Genomic DNA, 27,323 nt, shown 5'->3' with positions numbered 1-27,323 from the left:
TATTATTAAGGGGAATGACAACCTTTCATTTTGGCCTAACTGTTTCCTTATTTTTACCAACAGAACCACATTCGCTCCATCTGTGAGTCCCAATTGTATTCAATATTGAGACATACTTTAGACGATCCGGTGGTAAAATCACTTGTATTTATTTAGCAACATTCATTAAATATACCGATTTGTCCGTACATGCATTATAAACTATTATAAAATATTAATATTAATATTTATTTTAGACCTCATTTTATTTAATTTTTATACAAATTTCATGCGTATCAACTATCTATATATATCCCACCATTGCATACTCAAATGTAATACTTTTATATTATTACATAAGTCCACCAAATAAATTTGATAAGAGAAATAATATTTTTTATCAGTCAGAATTTATTCATTCATGATAAATGATTCAGGTATTCAGGTATTCTTCAAATCGAAAATGAGAATTTTTCGACGAAGGTCCACCTAATTCCTTTATATATAAAGGAGCAAATTTATATAAAAACTAGCGCATGCATTTTTTATATATGCTTTTCTTATCTGTGTTTATCGTTCCGATTTTGAATTTTTAGGTAGTTGAAAGTTAAATATTATCTCCAAATACTTAGAACCCATGCAAAATTTTACAAAATTTAAGATGTTAGAATAAAAAAAGAAGTTTAAATTTTGAGGATCAGTTTTCATGCATTTGATGCAATCGTTTCCCAAAAATAACATGCTGCCAATAAAATGATAACCAATAGAGAAGAGATTAATTCTAGAGCTTTGTCTTACTATTTTTCCAGTCATATTTAGATTATCCACGATAAATATGCTTTTTATGATTCTTTTTGATTGTTCTTATTTTATCGATCAAGTTATTCATAACCACAAAAAATTACAATGCTTACACTTGCAGTTTTATACTAAACACTAATCCGATAATTAACCATATGTTTTGCGTTTTAAATTTACCTAACTTACATTTGATTAAGTGTAAATTACTTAATTTTATAACCATTAATTAATTTTAACTTTTTATTGAATTATTTTTGACACAACAATAAAATGCCAATTGTTAAATAAGTCCCAAAACATAGCAAAAATAGCATACCCAGCGCCACCAATTTAATTTCGAGTTTTCATCATCAATGAGGAACGAATTTACACGTGAAGTAACAATCTTCAATTTAAAACCTAGAATTATATCTTAATAAAAATTAATCTTGAGAGAAAATAGTAAAAACTTAGCAAAAAATTATAAATATTGGAAAAAAATGTATTTAATATATCCAGCATCAACAAATAATCATTATATCAAAAAAAATGCGTTCACAATTCACGGAAGTACATCATGCAAAACATAATTGCTTTACTGACAACAAAAATATTTTTGGACTTATTTATCTTTGTTGCATATGAAGTAAGAGTTTTTTGTCACTTAAAAAAGTGACATACAGGGTAGATAAACCAGTGTAATATCAGAAAAATTTTTCTCAAATAATTTTATAGACTATCTACAATAGATTTTGAATATTTCCCATCAAAAACACAACGATTCACTCAAAAAAGACTAATTTTTTATGAATACTTCATATAAGTTACTGCATACAGTGCTATTTTCCCTGCAGATAGAAAACGCCTCGTTTGAAATAGATGCTTTTTGCGATAAGAAATATAATATTGTCTGGAATAATTTCTTTTTCAAGTTATGGAAATTTTCCTTTACGGCAAGATTAGATATGATGAATGAAAAGCGTTTATACATTTTTTTCGAAGTCGTGATAGTTTGTTGACTATAAACTAAGTTTTAATCATAGATGGGTTATATTTTTATACAAATCTTAAAAATCTTTCCTTTACAACCTGGAATTATATCTAAATAAAAATTTATCTTGAGAGAAAATAGAAATAAATTTGACGGAAATTTAATATAATATACTGTAGGTGGTGCTATCTTTTCATGAAATGATCGATTTCAGCCCAAAAGTTCCTAAATTAGGGTTTAAAATATGTACTCGTTTATTAACAAAAAGATTTTGAAAATGGAAAAATTTATTGTTAATATTTTGATTCTTATATTAAACATTAAATTGGTACGAGCGATGTGCCTTTGTACAGTATCTAAAAACTGTCTATTACCTCACCATAAGGACTGTATTCAAAGTGTACAAAGACAACGGTGAATATTCCGAGTGCGGGGTATTTTTACTGTAACGACATAAATAAGGTCTTCTTGAATATTTGGATGAAATATTGTTCTTGTGAAAACTTGAAAAAATCACTGTTCTCCTGGCGGACGAAGTAAGAAGTATTGACAATAATTATAAGTGTTTCATTCCAGCGAAACCTATTTAATGTCAAAACAGTCTCATTTCGATTGTGATGCGAAAACAATATAGTAGTTCCGAAAAATTTTTATTTCACTGTTCCGCCTAGCGGCAAAAGACGAAAATATCGTGGAGAATGAATAAAAAATTCTGACATATAATCTACTATAAAAACAGTAGTAGCCGCACTGAAGTGAAGATTATTTTGTCTCAAGATTGCTATGATTAAATTCAAGATCAATCCGCTCATGTTTTTAATTAACAGAGTGTATTTAAATTCATCTACAATCAAAATTGTATAATATTAATAACGTTTAAAGAATATAAATATGAAATTGGACATTTTATCAATTTATTGGGGAAAATGGCAGTGGTGTTTCCAAGCAAAATTTATTTGATCGCAAGAAAGTTATAGATGAGTTCGAGATTGAGCCGATCGCGATTTAAATCGACAGAGTGTGCTTGAATTAATTTACAGTCAAGATTGTTTAATATTGATAACTTTAAAAAGATATGAATTTAAAATTGGACACTTTATTGATTTAAAAATAAAGATGGCGGTAGTGTTCCCAAGCAAAATCTATTTTGTCGCAAGAGCGTTACAGATGAGCTCGAGATTGAGTCGACCGCATTTTAAATCGACAGAGTGTGCTTTAATCAATATACAATTCAGATTGTTTGATATTGATAACTTTGAGAGGATATGAATTTAAAATTGGACATTTTATTGATTTGAAAGGGAAGAATGGCGGAAGTGTTGAAATGAATTTAATAAGTTATTTTATTAAAAAAAAAATGTTTCTATATTTTTTGTTGCAATTATAGTGTAATTATATAAAAAAAAAAAAAAGAAAAAAACCTTGAATAGAATAAGCTGTATATATGTAAAAGTGTATATCTATGTAACTACTGTGGGTGTATAGACGACAGTCTGATCCCTTTTCTTTTTTCTTAATAAAAAAAAAAAAAAAAAAAGAGTGGGTATAAGCAGAGTGGTGCCAACGGCGAAAAGCTGCCCAGAAGTGACGTCACTCTGCTATACCAACTACATACAAAAAAGCAGGATATGGCGGACCTGAACCCGTTTTTGGCACCACTCTGCTTATACCTACTCTATGCTGCCCTGAAGAGAACGTACGTACGTACGTACTACATACCGTATAAAGGCATACTTTGGCTATACGTATATGTCAGATTCATAAAAAATGCTTTGTTTTATTGAAGTTAATCAATAATTAATCAGGAAATTATTATTAGAAAAAAAATTCAAATTATTTATTTCTCAAATTATTTTATTGTTTATAATTATTCTTTATAATATGATTTTTTTTTTTTTTTTATATAATACTATAGAAGATGTAACATAGAAAAAATGGAAATTATCAATGATATATTATTTATTGTAATTATATTTTGTTTATATTTCTACGCAGAACATTTTTTTTTTTTTTTTAATTCTAGATCTTGAGAAATATTTAAATGTTACGCATTATGAAATGTTGTAGCTATTTGTACACACGTGATAAATAATGAGTTTTGATTATAGTCAATCTTGATCTTTAATTGGCTTTAAAAAATTATTCTCAATGAGGAAAGCTTAATTTATTCTTTTATATAATGCCATATTCTTCATCTTTAATATTCTAGAACATGTTCTTTAATAATTTTTAAGCAATCTTGAAAATTTGATGCCTTTGAATTTTTTAATAAACAAAATTTGTATTATTTATTAAAAAAAAATGCGTTTTTAAAATTTAGAACTATATATTATTAAATAATATTGAAAAAAACTTATATAATTGATAATCTTTTGCCATATACAGTATAACATCTAAAAACTAAAAATATATGATATATAAATGTATATAAATTATAAATTATATATTATTTATTGTAAGCTTATTTCCATTCAAAAGTCTTGACGTGAGACAAAATTTTTTGTTCCAGCTTTTTAAAGAGATGGTAATCTTGATGTATAATCAAATGTTTTAAATTCTTGCATATATTTGTAACTCTATAGAGAGTAAGAGGTGAGCAAAGTAAACATAATCTTGATTCATAAATAACTCAAAACAGGTAAATTAAATAACAAAAAAAACAAGTATTACCGGATTTGTTAAAAGAGTAAAAGTTTATCAACATATAGTATCTAATGAATTGAATTCATTATTATTGATAAATTTGAAATCTAAAATAATCGTGTTTTGAAACATACGGATTCTGTAAAATTGAAAAAAAATTTAATTAATTAATACAGTAGACGATTGCACCGTACTAACGTGACAGAAATTGTCTGAAAATTGCTCGATAAAGAACGAGCAAAGTTTTTTAAAAGGAATCCATTTTTGATAACATACGTGGGTGTGTACGGTCAAGATTCATGGGACCATACGTTGCAAAGTAAATGGCCGAGCTGTGTTCTCCTACACGGGATGCCCCCGTGTAGGAATCGCCAAGCATGGAAACACGGCCATACATTGGCCGATAAACGGCAGCCCATGATTGGTAGCCAAGCAAGGGCCATTAATGGGATATACTTGGCAAACGATCGGTCCATTATTGTGTTGCCAAGATTGGCAGTCTTGTCTTGGCCAACGTCTGGCCATTAATTGGCTGGCCATTCATCGGCCAATTTATGGTAAATGCATTGCAGGCCATTTAATGGCTGCCGTTCATTGTCCGATCCTTGGCAAATTCATGGCTGGCCATTTAATGGCTGTCGTTCATCGTCCAATTCGTGGCGAATTCATGGCTGGCCATTAATGGCTACCAACCATCTAATGAATTGACGCATAGAAGGACGTCGGAGTTAACTTGATGAAACTTAGAAAAGATAAGAAGCCCTGTGGTCTAGTGGTCAAGGCGTTTGCCCGGAAAGCAAAAGACCCGGGTTCGATTCCCGGCGGGGGAACTTCGTTATTTTTTCTAAGTTTCCGGTTTTTTTCAATGTCAGCTAATTTTTGACAAAAAAAAAGAAAACAAGACAATAGAAAAAAAAAAAATCAACAATGGAGCATTAAAATTAAATGAATAAATAAATATATTTGTATTTGAATAATCATTTTCAAAAAAGTCTACCAAGTCTACGAGTGAACTTAATTACTACACAGAACAAAAAACTTTCAAAATATATATATCGCGCTCGTGGCTCAGTTAGTTAAAGCATAGGTTTAGGATACGTTTAGGCATTAGGTCGAGAGTTCGCGCCCGGCGAGAGGCAGAAAAAAAAAAACATTTGTGTTCCGGGTCGAACCACATGTCTGTCGGTCCTAGACTGACCAGATTTTTATTCTTTTTATTTTTAAACAAAATACAATAAGTTAATAAGTTTTAAACATTACTCTGTTTTTTATGGCTAGATCGCAAGATCATACAATTTCAAATAACATATGACTAACAATTTTGGTTTATATTTTTTCTAAAATATTTTAAACAACGATTTAATTTATGTACTTTTTAATAGCTTTTTACAAACTCGAATATTCCCACACATGGTCAACTCATGCATAGATTTTTTGAGTAAAAATCCCGTAACAAATAAAACCATAAACTCAAGTTTCTCTTTGGTACTATTATAACATATTTTTTAAAAACATTATTTGTTAAGAATTAGAGAAAATCTCACATCTGTCAAACAACTGCACTAACGTATTTTCGATACACAGAATGATCGTAAAATCGACAATAAAAAAGTAAATTTATAACTTTTTAAATAAACTAAATTCATGAAAACGTCTTGGACTTTCCGGTCGTAAAATCTATATTTTTTGTTTACACATGGTATTTTTTATGTCACCCGTTGGACCACACAAGGCCCAATTTTATGTCTAAAAATCCCACCACCTACGCCTAGTTTTTTACCCTCTCTTGAACTAATTTTTGACCAATTAAAACTAATTTTAACTAAGTACACACCCATTTTTTGGACTTAACAATTTTCAACAAACTGAGAAATCAGTTGCTCTTCAACACTCGTTTACGTAACATCTCTAATTAATATTGATTCGCGTACAACGGAATTTCTTTATACTTACAATATAAAATAGTAGTGTCTGTCCATGACAACACTTTTTAGAGTCAACTCAATAAACAATATATAATACAATTAATTATAATTTTAGTGAAATAATAAAGTGAATATTAATAGAATTTAAGCCACAGTGTTTGGATTTATTTAAAGTGTTATTCCTATTATTTCAAGTTACAACCTATCTTCCACATCCTTTGATAGCTCTGTATCAAACATAAGGCCTTACAACCCTTGTGAAATTATCGTGGTATATTTGGATACGTGGTGCGATACATTTTTTGGTCCTTCGAGCCGGATTCACCGAGTGAATATTTACCAGTGACTTTAGTGAAGGTACAATAAAATAAGAGTCACAGTTACTCAAACAATTCTACTAAAATGGCACAGCCTAACTCTGATTCTCAAGCAGAATTACTCAAAAAGCTTCACCGACAAAGAGGTGGAATAAAAAAGATGATTACTGAGCTTATGAAAAAGATAAAGATTATACAAGAAAATTTAACTACAAGTGATGTAGATGAACTACAAGTAACACTTGAAAACGTCACAGCACGCTATAGTTTATTTGGAGATATACAAGATCAACTAGAAGAACTTGATGAAGAGAAAGAAGCCCCCAGGAGCCGAGAAAAAAATTATTCTACTGTTGTTGCTCAAACACGGAAAATAATCCGCAAACTTCAAGGCAATATGAATAATGCAAGTGATACAAATAGTGAAAGTGGTAGTTATCGTGCAAATAATAATTTTTATCCGACAAATATACCAATACCGTCAATACAAATACCAAAATTTGATGGTACACCAGAGAAATGGGCAGCATTTTTTAGTGTTTTTAAAAATACAATTGATGTCAATCAATCTCTGCCAAAGGCACTCAAACTTTATCATTTAACGAGTGTCCTTACTGACAAGGCTTGGTCCCTTATTGGTCATCTAGAAATAAATGATGCCAATTATGACCATGCATTATCTATTTTAGTAGATAAATACGAGCATACTCGTCGATTGGCTCGCCGACATTGGTCAATATTAAAAGATTATCCTCATCTTAAAAAGGATACTCCAGCGGCAATCGGTGAGTTAGTTGACACTTTTAGACAACACTTAGGAGCTCTAAAAAATCTAAAGTTTATGATTCATGCTTGGGATCTTCCTTTGACAGATCTCATTCTGTCTAAATTAAATAATAACACAATTTGTCATTGGGAAATGACTATAAACTCACGTGAAGTACCAAAGTACACTGAGTTATTAAATTATTTAGAACAACGTTCTATTTGCTCAGATTTTTCTACACAAGAAGAAAAATCAAATGATACAAAGAGTGAAAAAACCCAAGTTAAAAAGGGTGGAATATCATTGACAACAACTACTACACGTGTCTGCCCAATATGTTCTGAGACACATTCTATATATAGTTGTGAGATATTCAAAGGTTTTACACAAGAAGAAAGATATAAGGCTGCAGTCAAGGCCTCATTATGCTTGAATTGCCTGAAAAAGGGACACGGGGTCAAAGACTGCAGTTCAATGGGGTGTCGTACCTGCGACAGAAGACACCATACATTCTTGCATCGGCCAACGACCACTGAGTCCGACCAGGCCAACACATCAGCTGTTCCAGCAACCGATGAAAATGAAGAAATATGACTACAGCATAGTAGTATACATTCAGGACAACCTATAGCATTTGTAGTCAACTCAACAACAAGTGTATTAGTCGTCTCAGCACTCATCAATGTATTCAATACTGACGGAGAAAAAATACAATGTCGATGTCTTCTTGATACGTGCTCAACTGCAAATTTTATGACTGAAAGTATGGCAAGTAAACTTAAATTAAATAAAAAGAAATGTTCAATCTCAATTGGTGCATTGAACACAGCTTCAACAATTTCTAAACATGTTGTAAGTACCACAATTCAATCTTGTCACACAAAATATGAAAGAACACTAAGTTTTCTGACAGTTCCAAGAATTTCGGAAAATATACCTGATCAAATAATTAATAAAGATAACATTAAAATTCCTAATACAATGAAATTAGCAGACCCTAATTTTCATCAACCTGCTCCAGTTGATATTTTATTGGGAGCAGGTGTTACCATGTCATTATTTACACAAGGACAAATAGATTTGTCTAAATCTGGTGGCCCTGATTTATTCTTACAAAGAACTAAATTTGGATGGGTCATCGGGGGGAGTGCACCTACAAAGGTCTCATCGCAGCAAGTGTCTTGCCACCTGGCATCAGACATGCACTTTGATTTCTCAAAATTTTGGGAAATTGAAGAAGTAAAAGATGTTTGTCATCTCACAGCAGATGAATTAGCATGTGAAGAACATTTTCTTCAACATGTCACAAGAAATGAGGTAGGACGATACATTGTCGCACTTCCATTTAAACAACCAGTCAATCAATTAGGAGAGACTCGGTCTATAGCAATAAAAAGATTAAATTCTCTAGAGAAAAAGCTTCAAACTAATCCTATGTTAAAGATACAATATAACGCTGTACTACAAGAGTACCTAGACTTAGGTCACATGTCTGAAGTACCAGATAAACAATTACAAGAAGATGGTTTTTATTTACCTCATCATGCAGTGATAAAAGAAGAAAGCCAAACAACAAAAGTACGAGTCGTGTTCGACGGTTCAGCCAAGGGTTCCAAGGGTCATTCGCTCAATGAATTGCTACATGTTGGCCCAACAATACAGACAGACATTTTCTCATTACTACTTCGATTTAGATTACACCAGTACGTACTGACAGGTGACATTGAGAAAATGTACAGACAATTTTTAGTACGTCCACAAGATAGAAAATATCAACGTATTTTATGGAGAAATACGTCTGGTATTATCAAAACATATGAATTAAATACTGTAACATTTGGTCTTGCTCCATCACAATTCCTAGCTATACGATGTCTACATAAATTAGCTGATGATGAGCAAGAAAATTTTCCTATAGCATCAGAAATACTCAAAAGAGATTTATATGTCGATGATCTTTTAACTAGTACACAAACACTTGAAGAAGCAATTAAATTGAGGGATGAATTAATTCCTTTATTACAACAAGGTATGTTAAATATACGCAAATGGGCTTCCAATGAGCCTAGACTATTAGAAGGCCTTCCAGAGGCTAACAAAAATTTACAATTACAATTTAATGACTCCAGTGCAGTAAAAACTCTAGGTGTTTACTGGAGATCTACTACAGATACAATTGTTTACACAGTTAAAACAATTACGTTTGACGAAATTACAAAACGCAAAATTTTTTCTGAAATTGGAAAAATCTTTGATCCTCTTGGGCTTTTTGGTCCAGTTGTTATGACAGCAAAGATAGTTATGCAACAATTATGGAGTATAAACATTGACTGGGATGAACCTGTCCCATCACCAATTAAAGATGAATGGTTAACATTTTATAACCAATTACAACTGTTAAATGATTTATCTTTTAAAAGACATACAATATTAAATGATACAACAAGTATACAATTACATGGCTTTTGTGATGCCAGTGAAAAAGCATATGGGGCTTGTATTTATCTCAGGTCCATTGATGAACAAGGTAAAGTTTACACGCAACTTTTGTGTGCTAAAGGGCGCATAGCTCCTCTCAAGACACTATCAATCCCTAGATTGGAATTATGTGGAGCATTATTACTTGCCTCGCTTTATACAACAATAATAAAAGCAATACACATAACAATAGATGACGCATATTTGTGGTCAGATTCTACAATTGTTTTACACTGGCTAAGAAAAGAGCCAAGTGTTATGAAAACATTCGTGGCAAACAGAATATGGCAGCCAATATTAGAACGGTGTAACGCGCCGGGCCTGGCGTATGAGTGTCCCATTAATAGCAGAATTTCGCCATGCATCGGCCGTTGCATGGCCGTGTTGTAGTCACCTATGGCCATTATAATTTTAAATATGTTGCTTTGTATTTGTTAGTGACACCTACAGGAATTTCAAGAATGTCAAATATTTACTATGCTACATTGTGAATTAACTAGTAGTATTAAATTAAGTACATTCCGTACAAATATGTTAAAAGTAACTATGATATATCACTATGGCCAGAGAGAAGGCCAGAGATTTATAAAAATTTAAAATATTAAGTAAGGTAAATGTCCCTGTTATGGAAACTGTCCCTATTGTTTGTCATTTCTCTATTTTTCCATGTAAAAAAATTAATAACTTATTCTCTACTCAACAAATCGTTTTTGCAACACTCATTATCGATAATTCAATTAATTCTTTAATATCTAGAGTCGAAATCAATAACATTTTATTATTATAAATATTAATATAATATAAATATAATATTAATATAATATTAAAATTTTAATTATTTTTATAAAAATTGGTGCTCGCTTCCAAGCATAATTTTGTGGCAATTCTTAGTGTCATAGGTTCGAGTGTCTTGGCCCAGTATTGGTAGCCAACCTTAAATTGGTGTCAATCCCCAAGCCTGGTGCAAGCATCGACCAAGACTAGCAGCCAAGACTTGGTAACATTTTGCAAGGCTTGGCCCATTCCTTGGCCATGTTGTTTTCTCCTTCACGGGTCATATCAGTCAAGGTCATCACGTGATTTGACTTATGTGTCAGTTAGTTAAATTAGATATTAGGAAAAAAATATAAGGTTACTCAGTGACCCTAAGTTAATAGAACACTGCGGACGCCACTCTCTGTGTAGGTGCGTCCGTAACTATCTATTAACTTATATTGAAGATGTGGCTTTGCCGCATCACAAACTAATAATTATTATTTTTTATACCATTATTAAAATACTTCGTTCATGATTTAAATATATCAAAAGAGTATTAATTCTTTTTCAATTTAAAATGAGAAATTGTTTTCATTATTTAAACAATATAATTAAAATATACATTCACTATATAAAATAAGTGTGCTTCAAAAACAACACTTACATAAGTAATTATATAGTTACAAGAAAATTATTAAAAAATTAAAGCGTGTGTAGTATTAATTAGGGAACATTCTTAGCTACCTTCGATATATCAGAATTTCTTTAAATTTATACAGTATGTTTTTGAAATACTGATGAATCTTTTCGTGAAATAATATATCATGTTATAGACCTTTCAATTTGGAATAATGAATTGAAGTTGGCTACTTTTTGAGAGGTTAAACATGGGCTCTAATGGGAGAGGATGCTTGAAATTTCTTTGATCTTAACTAAATGACATTTCTAAATATAAGATTTTATTGAAAAATTGATAGATAATAGTAAAAAGAATAAGGAATTTTTTAATATCTGGTTCATATGGGGTTAATATTGTAGTAATTTTTGAGTATTAATTAAAAATATATGGTAAAAACTTGTTTTTACTGATTTTTTAATGAAAAACCGTAATTTCTAAGAAATATTAAAAGAGCGAGAAAATTTGAACTTACATAAAAGAAACTCGATTACAAAATAATAGAGCATCATAAATGCAAGTATTAATAAAAATATTATTAAAAATGTTCTTATTAACTATATGAAATAAAGATTAATGATGAATATTGATATAAATTGGATATAAATAAAAAACTTGATATTAATGCAAATCCGTGATACGTGCTAACAAAAAAAAATTTTTGTCCTCAATATTGAAATGAATAAATATTATAAAATTATTTTTTTCATCAATATATAATTGGTTTTTATTGAAATTTATTGCATAATTATTATTGATCAATAATGGATAAAATCAATGGTTAACGTTAAAAAAATGATCACGAAAAGTCCATACTTTTAGTTTTTTAGGGTTGGTATGACAAAATCTTCAATGTGAAAATCATAGGATTTCATTTAGGAGATGCCCACAAAATCATATACAAAAATATATACATTCTTAGCTAGATTTTGTGGGCATCTAGCTACATTAAATTTACATCTACCAAGGTTAGTGACAAAAAAAAATTTTATGACGAGGGCAGTGGGAATTATGTAATAATTTTCACAATCGCACTCATTAAGGTATACCTTAATAAATCCACTCAAAAAATTTCAAAGGTCTATCTGTGTTTTTAATCTGTTCTGGAAATCCCTTTAATCAGGACGAAAATAGCAACGTAGTATATATAACCCCGCTTATCCAAGATCTTTCGTAAACTGAACTTGAGTGCGATTGTGAAAATTATTACATAATTCCTACTACCCTCGTCATAAAAATTTTTTTTGTCACTAACCTTGGTAGATGCATACCTTTTAAGAAGCAACTTCGTCATACCTTCTAATTTACGTACGATGCTTTTTGCTATCCGCTATGTCGCTACAATACTGTTTAGTCTTTTTCAAAATTACACTTTTTAATATCTTTTGTAAGCTCGGTGTCATTGTGCTAATTTTTTTTTTTGATAGTAATTTTGTGTTTTTTTATTTTTCTTATCTTCCTAGATATTCTTCAGAGCTGGTGCTCTTGAGAGACTCGAGTCACAGCGTGATGAGAAGCTGACTGGTCATATTATTCTGTTGCAAGCACGATGTCGTGGTTATCTTGCACGAAAAAAGCTCAATACTTTAAAGGTAAAACGACCAATGATAATCTAAAATGGTAACAGAATGATAACAAAAAGATAAGTATTTACTATTCATTAATACTCATATATGAACCAGCATTCGGAAACCCAGCAAAGTACTACACGGAGAGAAGTTTCCAATAAAAATTGTTGTGCTAGGACAGTAATACAGTGGTCCAATGAGAATTTGATAAAATTTTTTTTCCGGCGAATAAATTTTGTTGAACACAGCACAGTGAATTTGACTGTACTGGCACAATATAAAAATAAAATTTATTAATCCTCAACGATGAAAAAAAATTATTTGATGTTTTTTTTCATTACAAAAAAGTGTCAAGAAGTCATGGAGGTTATGTTAGTTAAACAATTGTTACGGAGATAAATAATCGGTAGATTTTACCTTTTTTGTGTACGATTGGGGGACGCCAGGCAAAAAAATGCAACTTTTACCCAAAAAAGATAAAACTAAAAAAAATATTTTATGCGGTGAATTTTACAATTTATGAGGTCAATTTTTAATTTTTTAAGAGCAAATCTTACTCTTTTATTTTGTAAAAAATATATGACAAATTAATCAGGCGAAATTTACCTCTAAACATGCGAATTTTACCTGATAAAATAATGAATTTTGTTTTACATTTTTGAAAGGTAACTTGTGCATTTATAGAGGTAAATTTCGCCTGATTAGATTGTAATATATTTAACAAAATGAAAAAGTGAGACTTACTATAAGAAATTTAGAATTTACCAGAAAAATTGTAAATTTAACCTCATGAAATTGTATTTTTACGTTTACATTTATTTCGGGTGAAAGTTGCCACTCAAATTGGTAACAAAAATGAAAATTAATTGCGTGTATTTTATTTGTTAAAAAAATAGAAATCTAGGAACCTTGAAGTTTACTTTAGACATTTATTGATTTAACAAACGAAATACATGTAATTTATTTGATAAATAAAAATCCCAGGGATAAGGTAAAGCTAAGGGAAAGATGTAGCTAAGGAATTAATGTGACTAAGGAATTATTTCCTTGAAACATAATTTTTTGGCAACATTAATTCCTTAGCTACATTAATTCTTTAGCTACATCTTTTCCTTAGCTACTGCTTTTCCTTGGACATTTTTTATTTATTTTATAAATAAAATACATGTAAATTTATTTTCGAAAAACAAAAATGTCCAAGGAAAGAAAGAAAAGATGTAGCTAAGGAATTAATGTGACTAAGGAATTATATTCTTGAAACATAATTTCTTTGTCACATTAATTCCTTAGCTACATCTTTTCCTTAGCTACTGCTTTTCCTTGGACATTTGTATTTTTAAGAAATAAATTTACATGTATTTTAATTATAAAATAGATAAAAAATGTCCAAGGAAAAGCAGTAGCTAAGGAAAAGATGTGACTAAGGAAAAGTAGTAGCTGAAGAAAAGATGTAGCTAAGGAATTAAGGTTGCCAAAGAATTATATTTTTAGCAACATTATTTCCTTGAAACATAATTCTTTGGCAACCTCAATTCCTTAGCTACATCTTATCCGTAGCTACTGCTTTTTCTGGGACATTTGTATTTTTAAAAAATAAACTTACATGTATTTTATTTATAAAATAAATCAAAAGAGTCCAAGGAAAAGCAGTAGCTAAGAAATTAATGTGACTAAGGAACTAATGTTGCCAAAAAATTATGTTTCAAGGAAATAATTCCTCAGTCACATTAATTCCTTAGCTACATCTTTTCCTTAACTACTGCTTTTCCTTGGACATTTTTTATTTATTTTATAAATAAAATACATGTAAATTTATTTTTTAAAAATACACGTTGAGTTAGTAGTTATGAATTAATGTTGCCAAAAAATTATGTTTCAAGGAAATAATTCCTTAGTCACATTAATTACTTTGCTACATTAATCCCTTAGCTACATCTTTTCCTTAGCTACTGTTTCTCCTTGGACATTTTTATTTTTCAAAAATAAAATAACATGTATTTTATCTATTTAGCTAATAAAAATCCCAAGGAAAAGCAGTAGCTAAGGAAAAAATGTAGCTAAAGAATTGAGGTTGTCAAAGAATTCTGTTTTAAGGAAATATTTGCTTGAAAAATTACTTTTTGGCAACCTCAATTCGTCAATTCCTTAGCTACATCTTTTTCTTAGCTTTAGCTTATCCTTGGGATTTTTATTTATTAAATAAATTACATGTATTCCGTTTGTTAAATCAATAACTGTCTCAAGTAAACTTCAAGGTTCCTAGATTTCTATTTTTTTAACAATTAAAATACACGCAATTCATTTTCATTTTCGTTACCAATTTGAGTGGCAACTTTTGCCCGAAATAAATGTAAACGTTAAAATACAATTTTATTAGGTTAAATTTACAATTTTTTTGGTAAATTCTAAATTTCTTATAGTAAGTCTCACTTTTTCATTTTGTTAAATATATTACAATCTAATCAGGCGAAATTTACCTCTATAAATGCACAAGTTACCTTTCAAAAATGTAAAACAAAATTCATTATTTTATCAGGTAAAATTCGCATGTTTAGTGGTAAATTTCGCCTGATTAATTTGTCATATATTTTTTACAAAATAAAAGAGTAAGATTTGCTCTTAAAAACTTAAAAATTGACCTCATAAATTGTAAAATTTACCGAATAAAATAGTTTTTTTAGTTTTACCTTTTTTTCGGGTAAAAGTTGCATTTTTTTGCTTGGCGTCCCCCAATCGTATACAAAAAAGGTAAAATCTACCAATTATTTTTCTCCGTGTCCCTATACCTACGTGTTAAAGTTGTCAACTTTGACATTAATTATCTAAAAAAAAAACGTTGTGTAAAATTCTAAAAAAATTGAACAAAATAGATAATTATTCTGCCTTTTATATGGGACCAAAAATTCAAAAATCGTATAGATATATCGTATAGAGTTTCTATAGAAACTCTATTTACATTCATAGGAAAAATTATACGATTTCAGTTTGTATTTTTTCTTCTGTTACATGCTAACAGAGTGAAATTCACTTCTATCTATCTTATTTTATCTTATAATATCAAATTATTTATGACAATATAAAATTTTATATGATCCGGAAAAAATCATGTTATAATATGCAATTAAATACAATTATCATTGTATACAATGAAATGTTAAATTTGGGTGACCATCTACGCAGCATTTCTATTTTTTCTAATAAAAACTTCACTGAGAGAAGGTTTCTGTGATTTTCACGTGGGAGTCCTGGACGTTGGTACCGAGAGGACACTTATGGGAAATAGACGTAAATTTTCGTTTATATTCACGTTAGAAGAAAGTATATTTCCCGTGACTGAAACGTGTAAAGTCCGTGAACGGGAAGTTCACGTAAAAAAATATTTGTTATAGGTTGCACCACGTGAAAATGCAGGACAATCAGTGCTTCTTAACAGGATTAACTGATAAATTCCCGTGATTGAACTAATATATACGGTTACTTTTTATACTTACGTTGAACCACGGGAACCTAAAAGGGCATACAGATTAAATATTGACGTTTTTATTGTGAGAAATATTTAAATAAAATTGTAAAACGAATAAAAGAGTCAAGGATAACAAACAAAACATTGATGCGATTTATGCTTCCGTTGTACCTCGTAGTATTCCCGTGGTACAACGTAGAAATTAAAAGTTGATCGCTTGACATTCTTATTTTTCAAGAATAATATTACATGTATTTTATTTATTGAATAAATGGAAATTTCCAAGGGAAAGCAGTAGCTAAGGAAAAGATGTAGATACAGGATTGAGGTTGCCAAAGAATTATATTTTTAGCAACATTATTTTCTTCAAAGATGATTCTTTGGCAACCTCAATTAGTTAGCTCCATCTTTTCCTTAGCTACTGCTTTTCCTTGGATCTTTTTGATTTTTTTTAAAAATAAAATACATGTAAATTTATTTTTTAATAATACAAATGTCCAAGGAAAAGCAGTAGCTAAGGAAAAGATGTAGCTAAGGAATTAATGTGTCTAAGAAATTAACGTTGCCAAAAAATTATGTTTCAAGGAAATAACTCCTTAGTCACATTAATTCTTTAGCTACTGCTTTTCCTTGGACATTTTTCATTTATTTTATAAATAAAATACATGTAAATTTATTTTTTAATAATACAAATGTCCAAAAAAAAGCAGTAGCTAAAGTAAAGATGTAGCTAAGGAATTAATGTGACTAAGGAATTATTTCCTTGAAACATAATTTTTTGGCAACATTAATTCCTTAGCTACTGCTATTCCTTGGACATTTGTATTTTGAAAAAATAAATTTACATGTATTTTATTTATAAAAAAAATAAAAAATGTCCAAGAAAAAGCAGTAGCTAAGGGAAAGATGCAGCTAAGGAATTAATTTTGCCAAAAAATTATGTTTCAAGGAAATAATTCCTTAGTCATATATTTTTTCTTAGTTATATTTTAAACCACATTATTTTCTTAAACATAATTCTTTGGCAACCTCAATTCCTTAGCTACATCTTTTCCTTAGCTACTGCTTTTCCTTGGACATTTGTATTATTAAAAAATAAATTTACTTGTATTTTATTTATAGAATAAATAAAAAATGTCCAAGGAAAAGCAGTAGCTAAGGAACTAATGTGACTAAGAAATTATTTCCTCGAAACATAATTTTTTGGCAACATTAATTCCTTAGCTACTGCTTCTTCTTGGACATTTTTTATTTATTTTATAAATCAAATACATGTAAATTTATTCTTTAAAAATAGAAATGTCCAAGAAAAAGCAGTAGCTAAGGAGAAGATGCAGCTAAGGAATTAATGTTGCCAAAAAATTATGTTTCAAGGAAATAATTCCTTAGTCACATTAGTTCCTTAGCTACTGCTTTTCTTTGGACATTTTTTATTTATTTTATAAATAAAATACATGTAAATTCATTTTTTAATAATACAAATGTCCAAGGAAAAGCAGTAGCTGAGGAAAAGATGTAGCTAAGGAATTAATGTTGCCAAAAAATTATGTTTCAAGGAAATAATTCCTTAGTCACATTAATTCCTTAGCTACTGCTTTTCCTTGGACATTTTTAATTTTTTTTATAAATAAAATACATGTAAATTTATTTTTTAATAATACGAATGTCCAAGAAAAAGCAGTAGCTAAGGAAAAGATGTAGCTAAGGAATTAATGTGACTAAGAAATTATTTCCTTGAAACATAATTTTTTGGCAACATAATTTTCTTAGCTACATTAATTCCTTAGCTACATCTTTTCCTTAGCTACTGCTTTCCCTTGAACATTTGTATTATTAAAAAATAAATTTACTTGTATTTTATTTATAAAATAAATAAAAAATGTCCAAGGAAAAGCAGTAGCTAAGGAACTAATGTGACTAAGGAATTATTAATAAGGAAACATAATTTTTTGGCAACATTAATTCCTTAGCTACTGCTTTTTCTTGGACATTTTTTATTCATTTTATAAATAAAATACATGTAAATTTATTCATTAAAAATACAAATGTCCAAGAAAAAGCAGTAGCTAAGGAAAAGATGCAGCTAAGGAATTAATTTTGCCAAAAAATTATGTTTCAAGGAAATAATTCCTTACTCACATTAATTCCTTAGCTACATCTTTTCCTTAGCTACTGCTTTTCCTTGGACATTTGTATTATTAAAAAATAAATTTACATGTATTTTATTTATAAAAAAAATTAAAAAGATCCAAGGAAAAGCAGTAGCTAAGGAAAAGATGTAGCTCACTAATTGAGGTTGCCAAAGAATTATATTTTAAACCACATTATTTTTTTTAAACATAATTCTTTGGCAACCTCAATTCTTTAGCTACATTTTTTCCTTAGCTACTGCTTTTTCTTGGACATTTTTATTTATTAAAAAAATAAATTTACATGTATTTTATTTTTAAAAAATAAAACTCTCGGTACAAAGCCCGTTACTCTCACGTGAAAATCACAGAAACTTCCTCTCAGTGATCATTTGCCGAAACAAATACAAACATTCTAATTCATATATCGATTTTCTAATGTTTGGAATGTTTAAATTTAAATTCATATGTTAATTACTTAATGTATCATATAATTTATTAATAAGAATTATATTTCCCAGTCAATTGAAGGCCATTCTTTATATGGACAAAAATTTTCTAATTTATATCTGTAGCATGCGATAGCTTAGGGGATAAGGCCTCGGATTTCCAAAGATAGGTTTATAAGTTTAGACAGAGTCGTAGGTTCAAATCCCGGTTAGGACGAAAAAAAAAAAAAAACAAAATCCATCAATAAGCTTCCTCAGTTTACCATCAAAAAAAAAAAAATTGAACTTTTTTTTTTTTTTTTTCTTCTTCTGTGAAAAAATGTAAATTTATTTCAACGTGACAGAAAGTATTTTTCCCGAGGTTTTGTATTTATTTTCACGGGGCACAACGTAAAAATGTCATTGTTTGTAGTTTTATCAAAAAAAATAAAATTTATTCTAACGTGACTGAAAGTCTTTTTCCCGAGATTTTGTATTTATTTTCACGGGGCACAACGTCAAAATCCTATTATTTTTAATTTTTAATAAAAATAAATGAATTTATTTGTACGTGATGCACATTGTTTTTCACAGTGCTTGCCTTTATTTTAACATTGTTACCACGTGAAAATTCATGTGTGCTCCGTGCGTATAAATTTTTTTATTTTGACGTAAAATCACGTGAATTTCAATGATTCAAACTGTGCACGGAGAAAAATTTTCAGCAAATTTTGCTATGGCGCCATATCATTGAGGGTCTATCTTCTGACTATTAAAATATTTACTATCATGTTAACAAAAGAAAACAATTTTTGCTTTGAAAAATTGAAATGTACCATAGCAATTTATATAATGTTTTTTTTTGCTATGTTCAGAAAAAAAATTTTTTTTTGCTTTGTTATTCATAAAATTTTACGTTGTTGCTGTGGACAAAATTAAAATGATCCTCTGAAAATTTACAATGTGCCATAGTAAAAATTTAATTCTTTTAGAAATCCTATAGGTGTCACTGATAAATACAAAGCAACATGGTTAAAATTACAATGGGCCATAGCAAAAGCAATGACAGACTCAGAAATATCAACCACCCCCACTTTTTAGCCGACTGCGCAGGCGTGTCTTTGCTTATGTTTAAGTTGTTAATGAAAAACAAACAAATGTTAGCTTTTGTAAATGTTGTTGTGGCGCAGCGGATAACGCGTAGGATTTCTGTTCGGAAGGTTCGGGGTTCAAACCCTGGTTTAGGTTAATAAATGAAATAAAATAAAATAAAATAAAAAGAAATAAAAAAAAAACAAATAAATAAATTACAGATATTGACAATAAAAAAAAAATTTTTTATAATATTTTCCATAAATGGAATAAATTTTGCGTTTGACCATAACAAAAATTACTATGGTACACAAAAAAAAAAATAGCCACGCCCACACGATATTTTGCTATGGCCCATATGAAAATATCATGAAACCGATAGATGGCGCAGCTCAGCTATGGGCCATTGTAAAATTTGCTATGTTTTTTTCGTAAAAAAAAATAAAAAATTCTCCGTGTGAAAATCACTCGGATGTTCTCTCGGTACCCAACTCCGTGGTTCCCACGTAAAAATAAAGAACTTTTACCGTGAATATCACAGAAACCTTCTCTCAGTGTTTTGTCTTGAATACAGAATAAAAACTTTTTCAGTGTGTGGCTTTTCCAAATTATTGGTTCATAAATACGTGGTAATTCGATAGCTATCTGTCCGTTGTAATATTTTGATATTGATTAGACAGTTGAAAGGACTGTTGCTATAGTCATTTCACTGGAAAATGGATTCACTATATTAATTTTCAATGCTTTAGTTACAAGACCTGGCAGTTAGATGCATTCAAAGAAATGTGAAAAAATTGATGTCTGTCAGGGAGTGGCCTTGGTGGCGGCTTTATGTCAAAGTTGCACCTCTCTTAAATGTTCATCGTACTGAAGACCAACTAAAAGCTAGAACAGTTAGTATTCTATTAATCTAAGCAGTTAAAGTGGCTATAGAACCATCCGTACACCTTAAAATATACCTCATACGGATTATATATTTTGTGTGGGATGATCTCTGTAATCAGTGCTGTTTTAACTTTTATCGGATATCAAATTTTATTTCATAACATTTAATTGATTCTAATTCATGTTTTTTCCAATTGCAGGAAGAATTAGAGATGCTTCGTTTAAAAGTAGAAAAACTGGAACTAGAAAGAAATCATTTAAAACACGACAACGATAAACTAGAAGCAAAGGTAAGCTTTATATTAAATTTAATAATTATTAACAAATTTATATCTTATATTTTACTTGACAACTGCACAACCGAAAGTTTTACATAGTCTGGTTCATTTGGTTTTTTTTCAAAAAAATTCGATTTTGATTTGTAACGAATCATTTAGGTATATATAACCCGATTCATGTTCCCGGGTAGGAATTGCCAAGACTTACAACACGGCCAAGTCTTGTCCCCAATAATGGCACCCAATGCTTGGCAGCCAATCGTGCGCCATCCACGGGCCGAGGCTTGGCTGACTCATGGCTGGTTATTTGCTTACCAAGGCTTGTATTCCAATGCTTGGCCGACCATTGGTTGAAGAAGAGGTGGCCAGCTCTTATCAAGACATTTATCGGCCGAGTCTCGGTTCATTATTGGGCGGCCAAGACTGGAAACAAATGATTGAGCCAAGGCTCGGCTCGTTAAGGGCTGGCCAGCCATTGATCAACCATTCATCGGCCAAGTTAATTATTGGGCGGCCAAGACTGAGAATATACAATGAAGCCAAGAGTTGGCACATTAAAAATTCGTGAACTTGACTTGCCATTTGTCGGCTGAGTGCCGATTGTTCTTTGGGTCACCAAAATTGATTATTTTTTATTTTTTCGACATATGTGAATATATATTAAGAGCCGCTGTTATGTATTTAATATTGAAAATTTTTTATTCAATTATATATATATGTATATAACAGCTACATACTTATTTTTTTCTTACATAACGAAAATTTCAAGAAAAAAAATTTTTTTTTTTATAAATTATTAAAATATGATCCGGGGTTAATGAAACAAATAAAATTTATATATCGGCCGAGTGTCAGTTGATTCTTGGATTGCCATGATTATAATGTAAATTCAAGTAGAACAAATTTTCCTCATCTCAATTGAGGGTCCGGATTCTATAACATGCTGAGCGCTCGGAGGCCTATAAAACGTAACGTTGCTCAGGTTAAATTGACAAAAATTTCAAAACAATTAAAAAAAAAAAAAAAAAATACCTTCATGTGAAGAATCAAAAATGACATATTTTCTTTCAAATAAATTATATTCAATTATAATTATTTAATGAATTAAAAAAAAAAGTTTAATATTTTTTTTTTCGAAAAAAACATTATTTTTCCAGGTCTAACTCGTCATAACTTTGTTAATAATTAATGAATCGACTTGAAACTTGGCATATAGTTTTGTCATAGCCTAGCGATAATAAAAATAACTTAAAAAATAATATTTACTTGTATTGTTTTTTTTTATCAATTTATTGAGTAATGCCGGTCGGAAAATACGTTTTTCAAACTTCAAGATAAAAAAGTGTCGAGAAAATTTTAGAATTGAAAAACTTGTCAGTGGCAACATTGTTCATCTATATATCAAGAAGTTTTTCCCAAATTTTCAAATTTTTTTAGCAATAATTAACCAAGTTATTCATTAACCAACAAATTGTGAGCTGCCGCTGTGATTGTAGATCCGTAGCGAACGTATGCGCACTCTCCACTCACTGTAAATACTAATCTCTTGCGCATGCAAACATATAAATTGTGGCGGCGGCAGCTCACAATTTGTTAATTAATGAATAACTTGGTTAATTATTGCTAAAAAAATTTGAAAATTTGGGAAAAACTTCTTGATATATAGATGAACAATGTTGCCACTGACAAGTTTTTCAATTCTAAAATTTTCTCGACACTTTTTTATCTTGAAGTTTGAAAAACGTATTTTCCGACCGGCATTACTCAATAAATTGATAAAAAAAAACAATACAAGTAAATATTATTTTTTAAATTTCCATTATCGCTAGGCTATGACAAACTATATGCAAGTTTCAAGTCGATTCATTAATTATTAACAAAGTTATGACGAGTTAGACCTGGAAAATAATGTTTTTCGAAAAAAATATTAAACTTTTTTTTTTAATTCATTAAATAATTATAATTGAATATAATTTATTTGAAAGAAAATATGTCATTTTTGATTCTTCACATGAAGGTATTTTTTTTTTTTTTTTTTAATTGTTTTGAAATTTTTGTCAATTTAACCTGAGCAACGTTACGTTTTATAGGCCTCCGAGCGCTCAGCATGTTATAGAATCCGGACCCTCAATTGTTGCTGCTATGGTTAAGTAAGTAAGGCTCTGGAGTTTCAACTAGAAGGTACCGTGTTCAAGTCTTAGTGATGTTCAAGTATTGATGGTGTAGTTTTTTCAGTCAAATAAATTATCAATTATATAAATAAACAAATTAAATAGTTTAAACAATTAAAATTTTTTTTTTTTTATAAAATTACTAGCTGACCCGGCAAACATTGTTTTGCCATGTACATATTGTATTCAAAATATATATACTTTACATTCAATCAAGTAAAAAACTAAATTAATGATCGATACTGTTGTAAACGAAACTTAGTATAAAGAATTCGAATCTCGATAGCATGCTATACAAAAATTTTTTGTTCAAATATTTTATTATAGTGGTGAGAAAAAGTGGCTCTAATTGAAAAACTGCTTTCTTTTGATTTTTTGTTCAATAATTTCCTTCGTTTCATCTAAAATAGAATATTTTTATATTGTAAGACTAAAAACTGCTATCGAGATTTAAATTGTTTATAATAAATTTTGGTTATAAGTTATATAACTTATCGAATTACAATATCGATCGTTCAAACAATTTTAATAAAAAATTCAGAAAAAGAATAAAAGTTCCATAAAGTTTCAAAAAAATGTTTTTTTCGGTTCAATTATTTATCAAAAAATTTCAATTGTTTATTGAATAATTTATCTAGAAAAAAAAAAATTTTTGTTATTTTTTACGTGGAACATTTTTAATTTCTCTGAATATTCTCGAAAAATAGTTCAAATTAACGATATAGTTATAAACGAAATTTTTCATAAAATAATTGAAGCCCAATCGCAATATTCACTTTTATTTTACAATAATATTCTATGTAAATTTCTCGAAATTTCGGCCGCGGATGCGCTACAAATGAGAAGGAGTAAGAGAATACTCGTCCCCTTCCCCAATCGACCGGAGATAATTTTATCGATATTTTCAATCGCGATTTCCCCTTTGACATACGCAAAAAACCCCCGACAATTCACTTAAAGCCCATTTTTTGGCCTATAATTATTATTAGAACTATTCTCTCCTAAACTCTTTAGTTTTCGCGATATTCCCAAAAAACACCCATTGTTAACCCTTTTTGATTTTTTTTCAACCTTCTAAAAATTTTCCCGACCATTCAGTTTTCTATAACTTCTGACAACGACTCGATTTTTTCGATTTTTTATAATAATAATAATAATATAAAATACTAATAATAATAATAATAATTTCTGTTCAAGTCATATGAACTTGTGAAAAAAATCGGATTTGATGTTACCGACCGTCGGGTGTAGTATGTTAATAAAGTTTAGGGGTGAACTTTGGGGTGAACCACCCTCATAAGTTAGGGGGTTGAAAAATAAATAACTTTCAACTCGCATACCTAAGGAACATCCATTCAAAATTTGAAGAAAATCGGTCGAGTGGTTTCGGAGGAGTTTACGGACAAACACCATGACAAAACGCGAGATTTTTATATATAAGATTAAATTTTTGGAAATTCACAGCATGAACATTGTTGTATGTTCATATCTTTATAAATTTGGGCTTTATATAGATATATTATTTAAATTAAATTATTATTTGACTTATTTTTAGCAATAATATTGATGTACGGAGATGAATATACGTAGAACAAATAATGTAAAAGTTGACAGATTTTGACGTTATGAGGTTGACTTAAATCGGCTAAACACAAAAATCCCTAGCGTGAAGCAACAGTAAATCCAGACCTTTTCCAGAGTGAAGCCAGACTTCTAACAAAGACATTATTTATAACAATAGCAATAATTATTAATAAATAAAAATAAATTAATGAATTTTAGAGACTTTTTTATTATTAAAATGAATTTTTCGGGGAAAAAAAAAAAAAAAACACATCAATCTGTGGCAATACAAAAGCCAGAGTAAAACCGGAGCAAAGCCAGACTTGTAAAAAAGACATTTATTTATAACAATAGCAATAGTTATTAATAAATAATAATAAATTAATGAATTTTAGAGACTTTTTTATTGTTAAAATTAATTTTTTGCGTGAAAAAAAAAAAAAATAACACATCAATCTGTGGCAATACAAAAGCCAGAGTAAAACCGGAGCAAAGCTAGACTTGTAAAAAAGACATTTATTTATAACAATAGCAATAATTATTAATAAATAATAATAAATTAATGAATTTTAGAGACTTTTTTATTGTCTTTTTTACGAGTCTGGCTTTACTCTGGCTTTGCTCTGGCTTTGCTCTGGCTTTTATTTGGTTTTACTCTGGCTTTTGTATGGCCACAGATTGATGTGTTTTTTTTTTTTTTACGGGAAAAATTAATTTTAGCAATAAAAAAGTCTCTAAAATTTATTATAATTTATTATTATTTATTTCTAATTATTGCTATTGTTATAAATAAATGTCTCTGTTAGAAGTCTGCCTTACTCTGGAAAAGGTCTGGATTTACTAGTGCTTCACGCTAGGGATTTTTGTGTTTAGCCGATTTAAGTCAACCTCAAAACGTCAAAATCTGTCAACTTTTACATTACTGTACATCAATATTATTGCTAAAAATTAGTCAAATAATAATTCAATTTAAATAATATATGTATATAAAGCCCAAATTTACGTTTGATATCGTTAATATTCTGTATTTATTATCTCTGGCTTTGCTCTGGTTTTGCTATTGCTTCGGCGACAAAAGCGATATCGTTTTCCTCTGGCTTCTCTCTCACCATTTCTGCCAGGCAATTGTTGCATCTGGTTGATGTTCTGATAATATACTCCAATAGCACTTTATTGAAAATATTTCATACATAAATCAACTATATTTGACATTATTACATCTTTGAATATTGACGACGAGGCAAGGTATTTTCTGTTATTTTCTTTACTCAATAGTGTTCAATTATTAAATTGCATTAAATGAGCTTAGCCACTTTTATAAATATATCGATTTATTAAATGTATCGAACGTATAACGTGTATGTATGTGTGTGAGGACTAATGAAAATGGATGCGTCGACAGCGTCAGCCAATAGAATGACGAATAAACGTTGCCACGTGAAGTTAACTGAAAGTGTCTTGTCCTTTTTTATAAATAAATCGGGGTATAGCACTACGTGTATTTCGGTAGGGTAATTTTTTTTTTTTGGTACAATCTTGGAAAATATTCTATCAATTTCTTGCTTCAGAAGAGAACTCATTTTCTTCCATTGAAATAATGACGAGTTTCCTCAAGTTATTTTTTAATTTTGTGAAATTATTACGGGGTAAAATTATTAATAATATTTCTCGCTTAAAACGATTTACTTTTCACCTCTTTTTATTTCCTTTCGTTTTACGAGAACGAAACTTCATTTAATTTTTTTTTTGTCAACATACAACGACACATAATTTTTAACTTGTATTTTAATCTTATAGGTGGCACTTTGACAATTTTTTTTTTCATGTTTCTGGAGTCAGCTGATTTTGATTACACATTCCCTCATTTTTTTCTGTTTCATAGTACACGAACAATTCTGCCTATTTTTTTCTTCAAATGAGATAAAAATTATATTGGTCAACTTGTATTTCTGTCTTACAGATGGCGTTTCGACACTTTTTGCAGCTACACTACTTCGACTACTTCGACTACTTTATGCAGCTACTGCTAGCTCGAAAGATTAAAGTATATACTATTTTTCCAAGTTATTAAGTACACTTTGGGTTTTTTGGTCACCACCATCATGTACAATGCATGCTAGGGGGAACGTCCTTCCACATACTATTCATCTACTTTTTGATTTATTATCAATCAAAAAGATTTCATTTCCGTTTTTTTGGATTTAAAAATTCATAATCATCATGAATGATAATAATAATCTGACTTTTAAAAAATTGATTCGATATCAATTAAAATGATAATTTTTCGAATAAATATCTTTCTCCATTTGAGAAAGCAATCTTTTCTACGGTCCTTCTAAGAAAATTAATTTTTTTCTGATCGACCAATTTTTTCTCCATTTGAGATTATAATTCTTCTTATGAACCTTTTATAGGTATTTTTAAGAAATTTTTTT

General features: G+C 29.5%; 1 protein-coding gene across 1 annotated transcript in view; it reads left to right on the top strand.

The window, feature by feature from the left end:
* LOC122851995 (unconventional myosin-XVIIIa) overlaps positions 1-27,323 on the top strand; it is a 144,966-nt gene that overhangs the window by 78,644 nt on the left and 38,999 nt on the right. Inside the window, 3 exon segments of the mRNA XM_044151540.1 lie at positions 12,775-12,903; positions 20,741-20,884; positions 21,077-21,166. Coding sequence (XP_044007475.1) covers positions 12,775-12,903; positions 20,741-20,884; positions 21,077-21,166 — 363 coding nt within the window.

The sequence above is a fragment of the Aphidius gifuensis genome, linkage group LG3, assembly GCF_014905175.1.
Source record: "Aphidius gifuensis isolate YNYX2018 linkage group LG3, ASM1490517v1, whole genome shotgun sequence".
NCBI lineage: Eukaryota > Metazoa > Arthropoda > Insecta > Hymenoptera > Braconidae > Aphidius > Aphidius gifuensis.
Note: the sequence above shows the minus strand (reverse complement) of the source record. Positions and strands in the feature narration are given on the sequence as shown.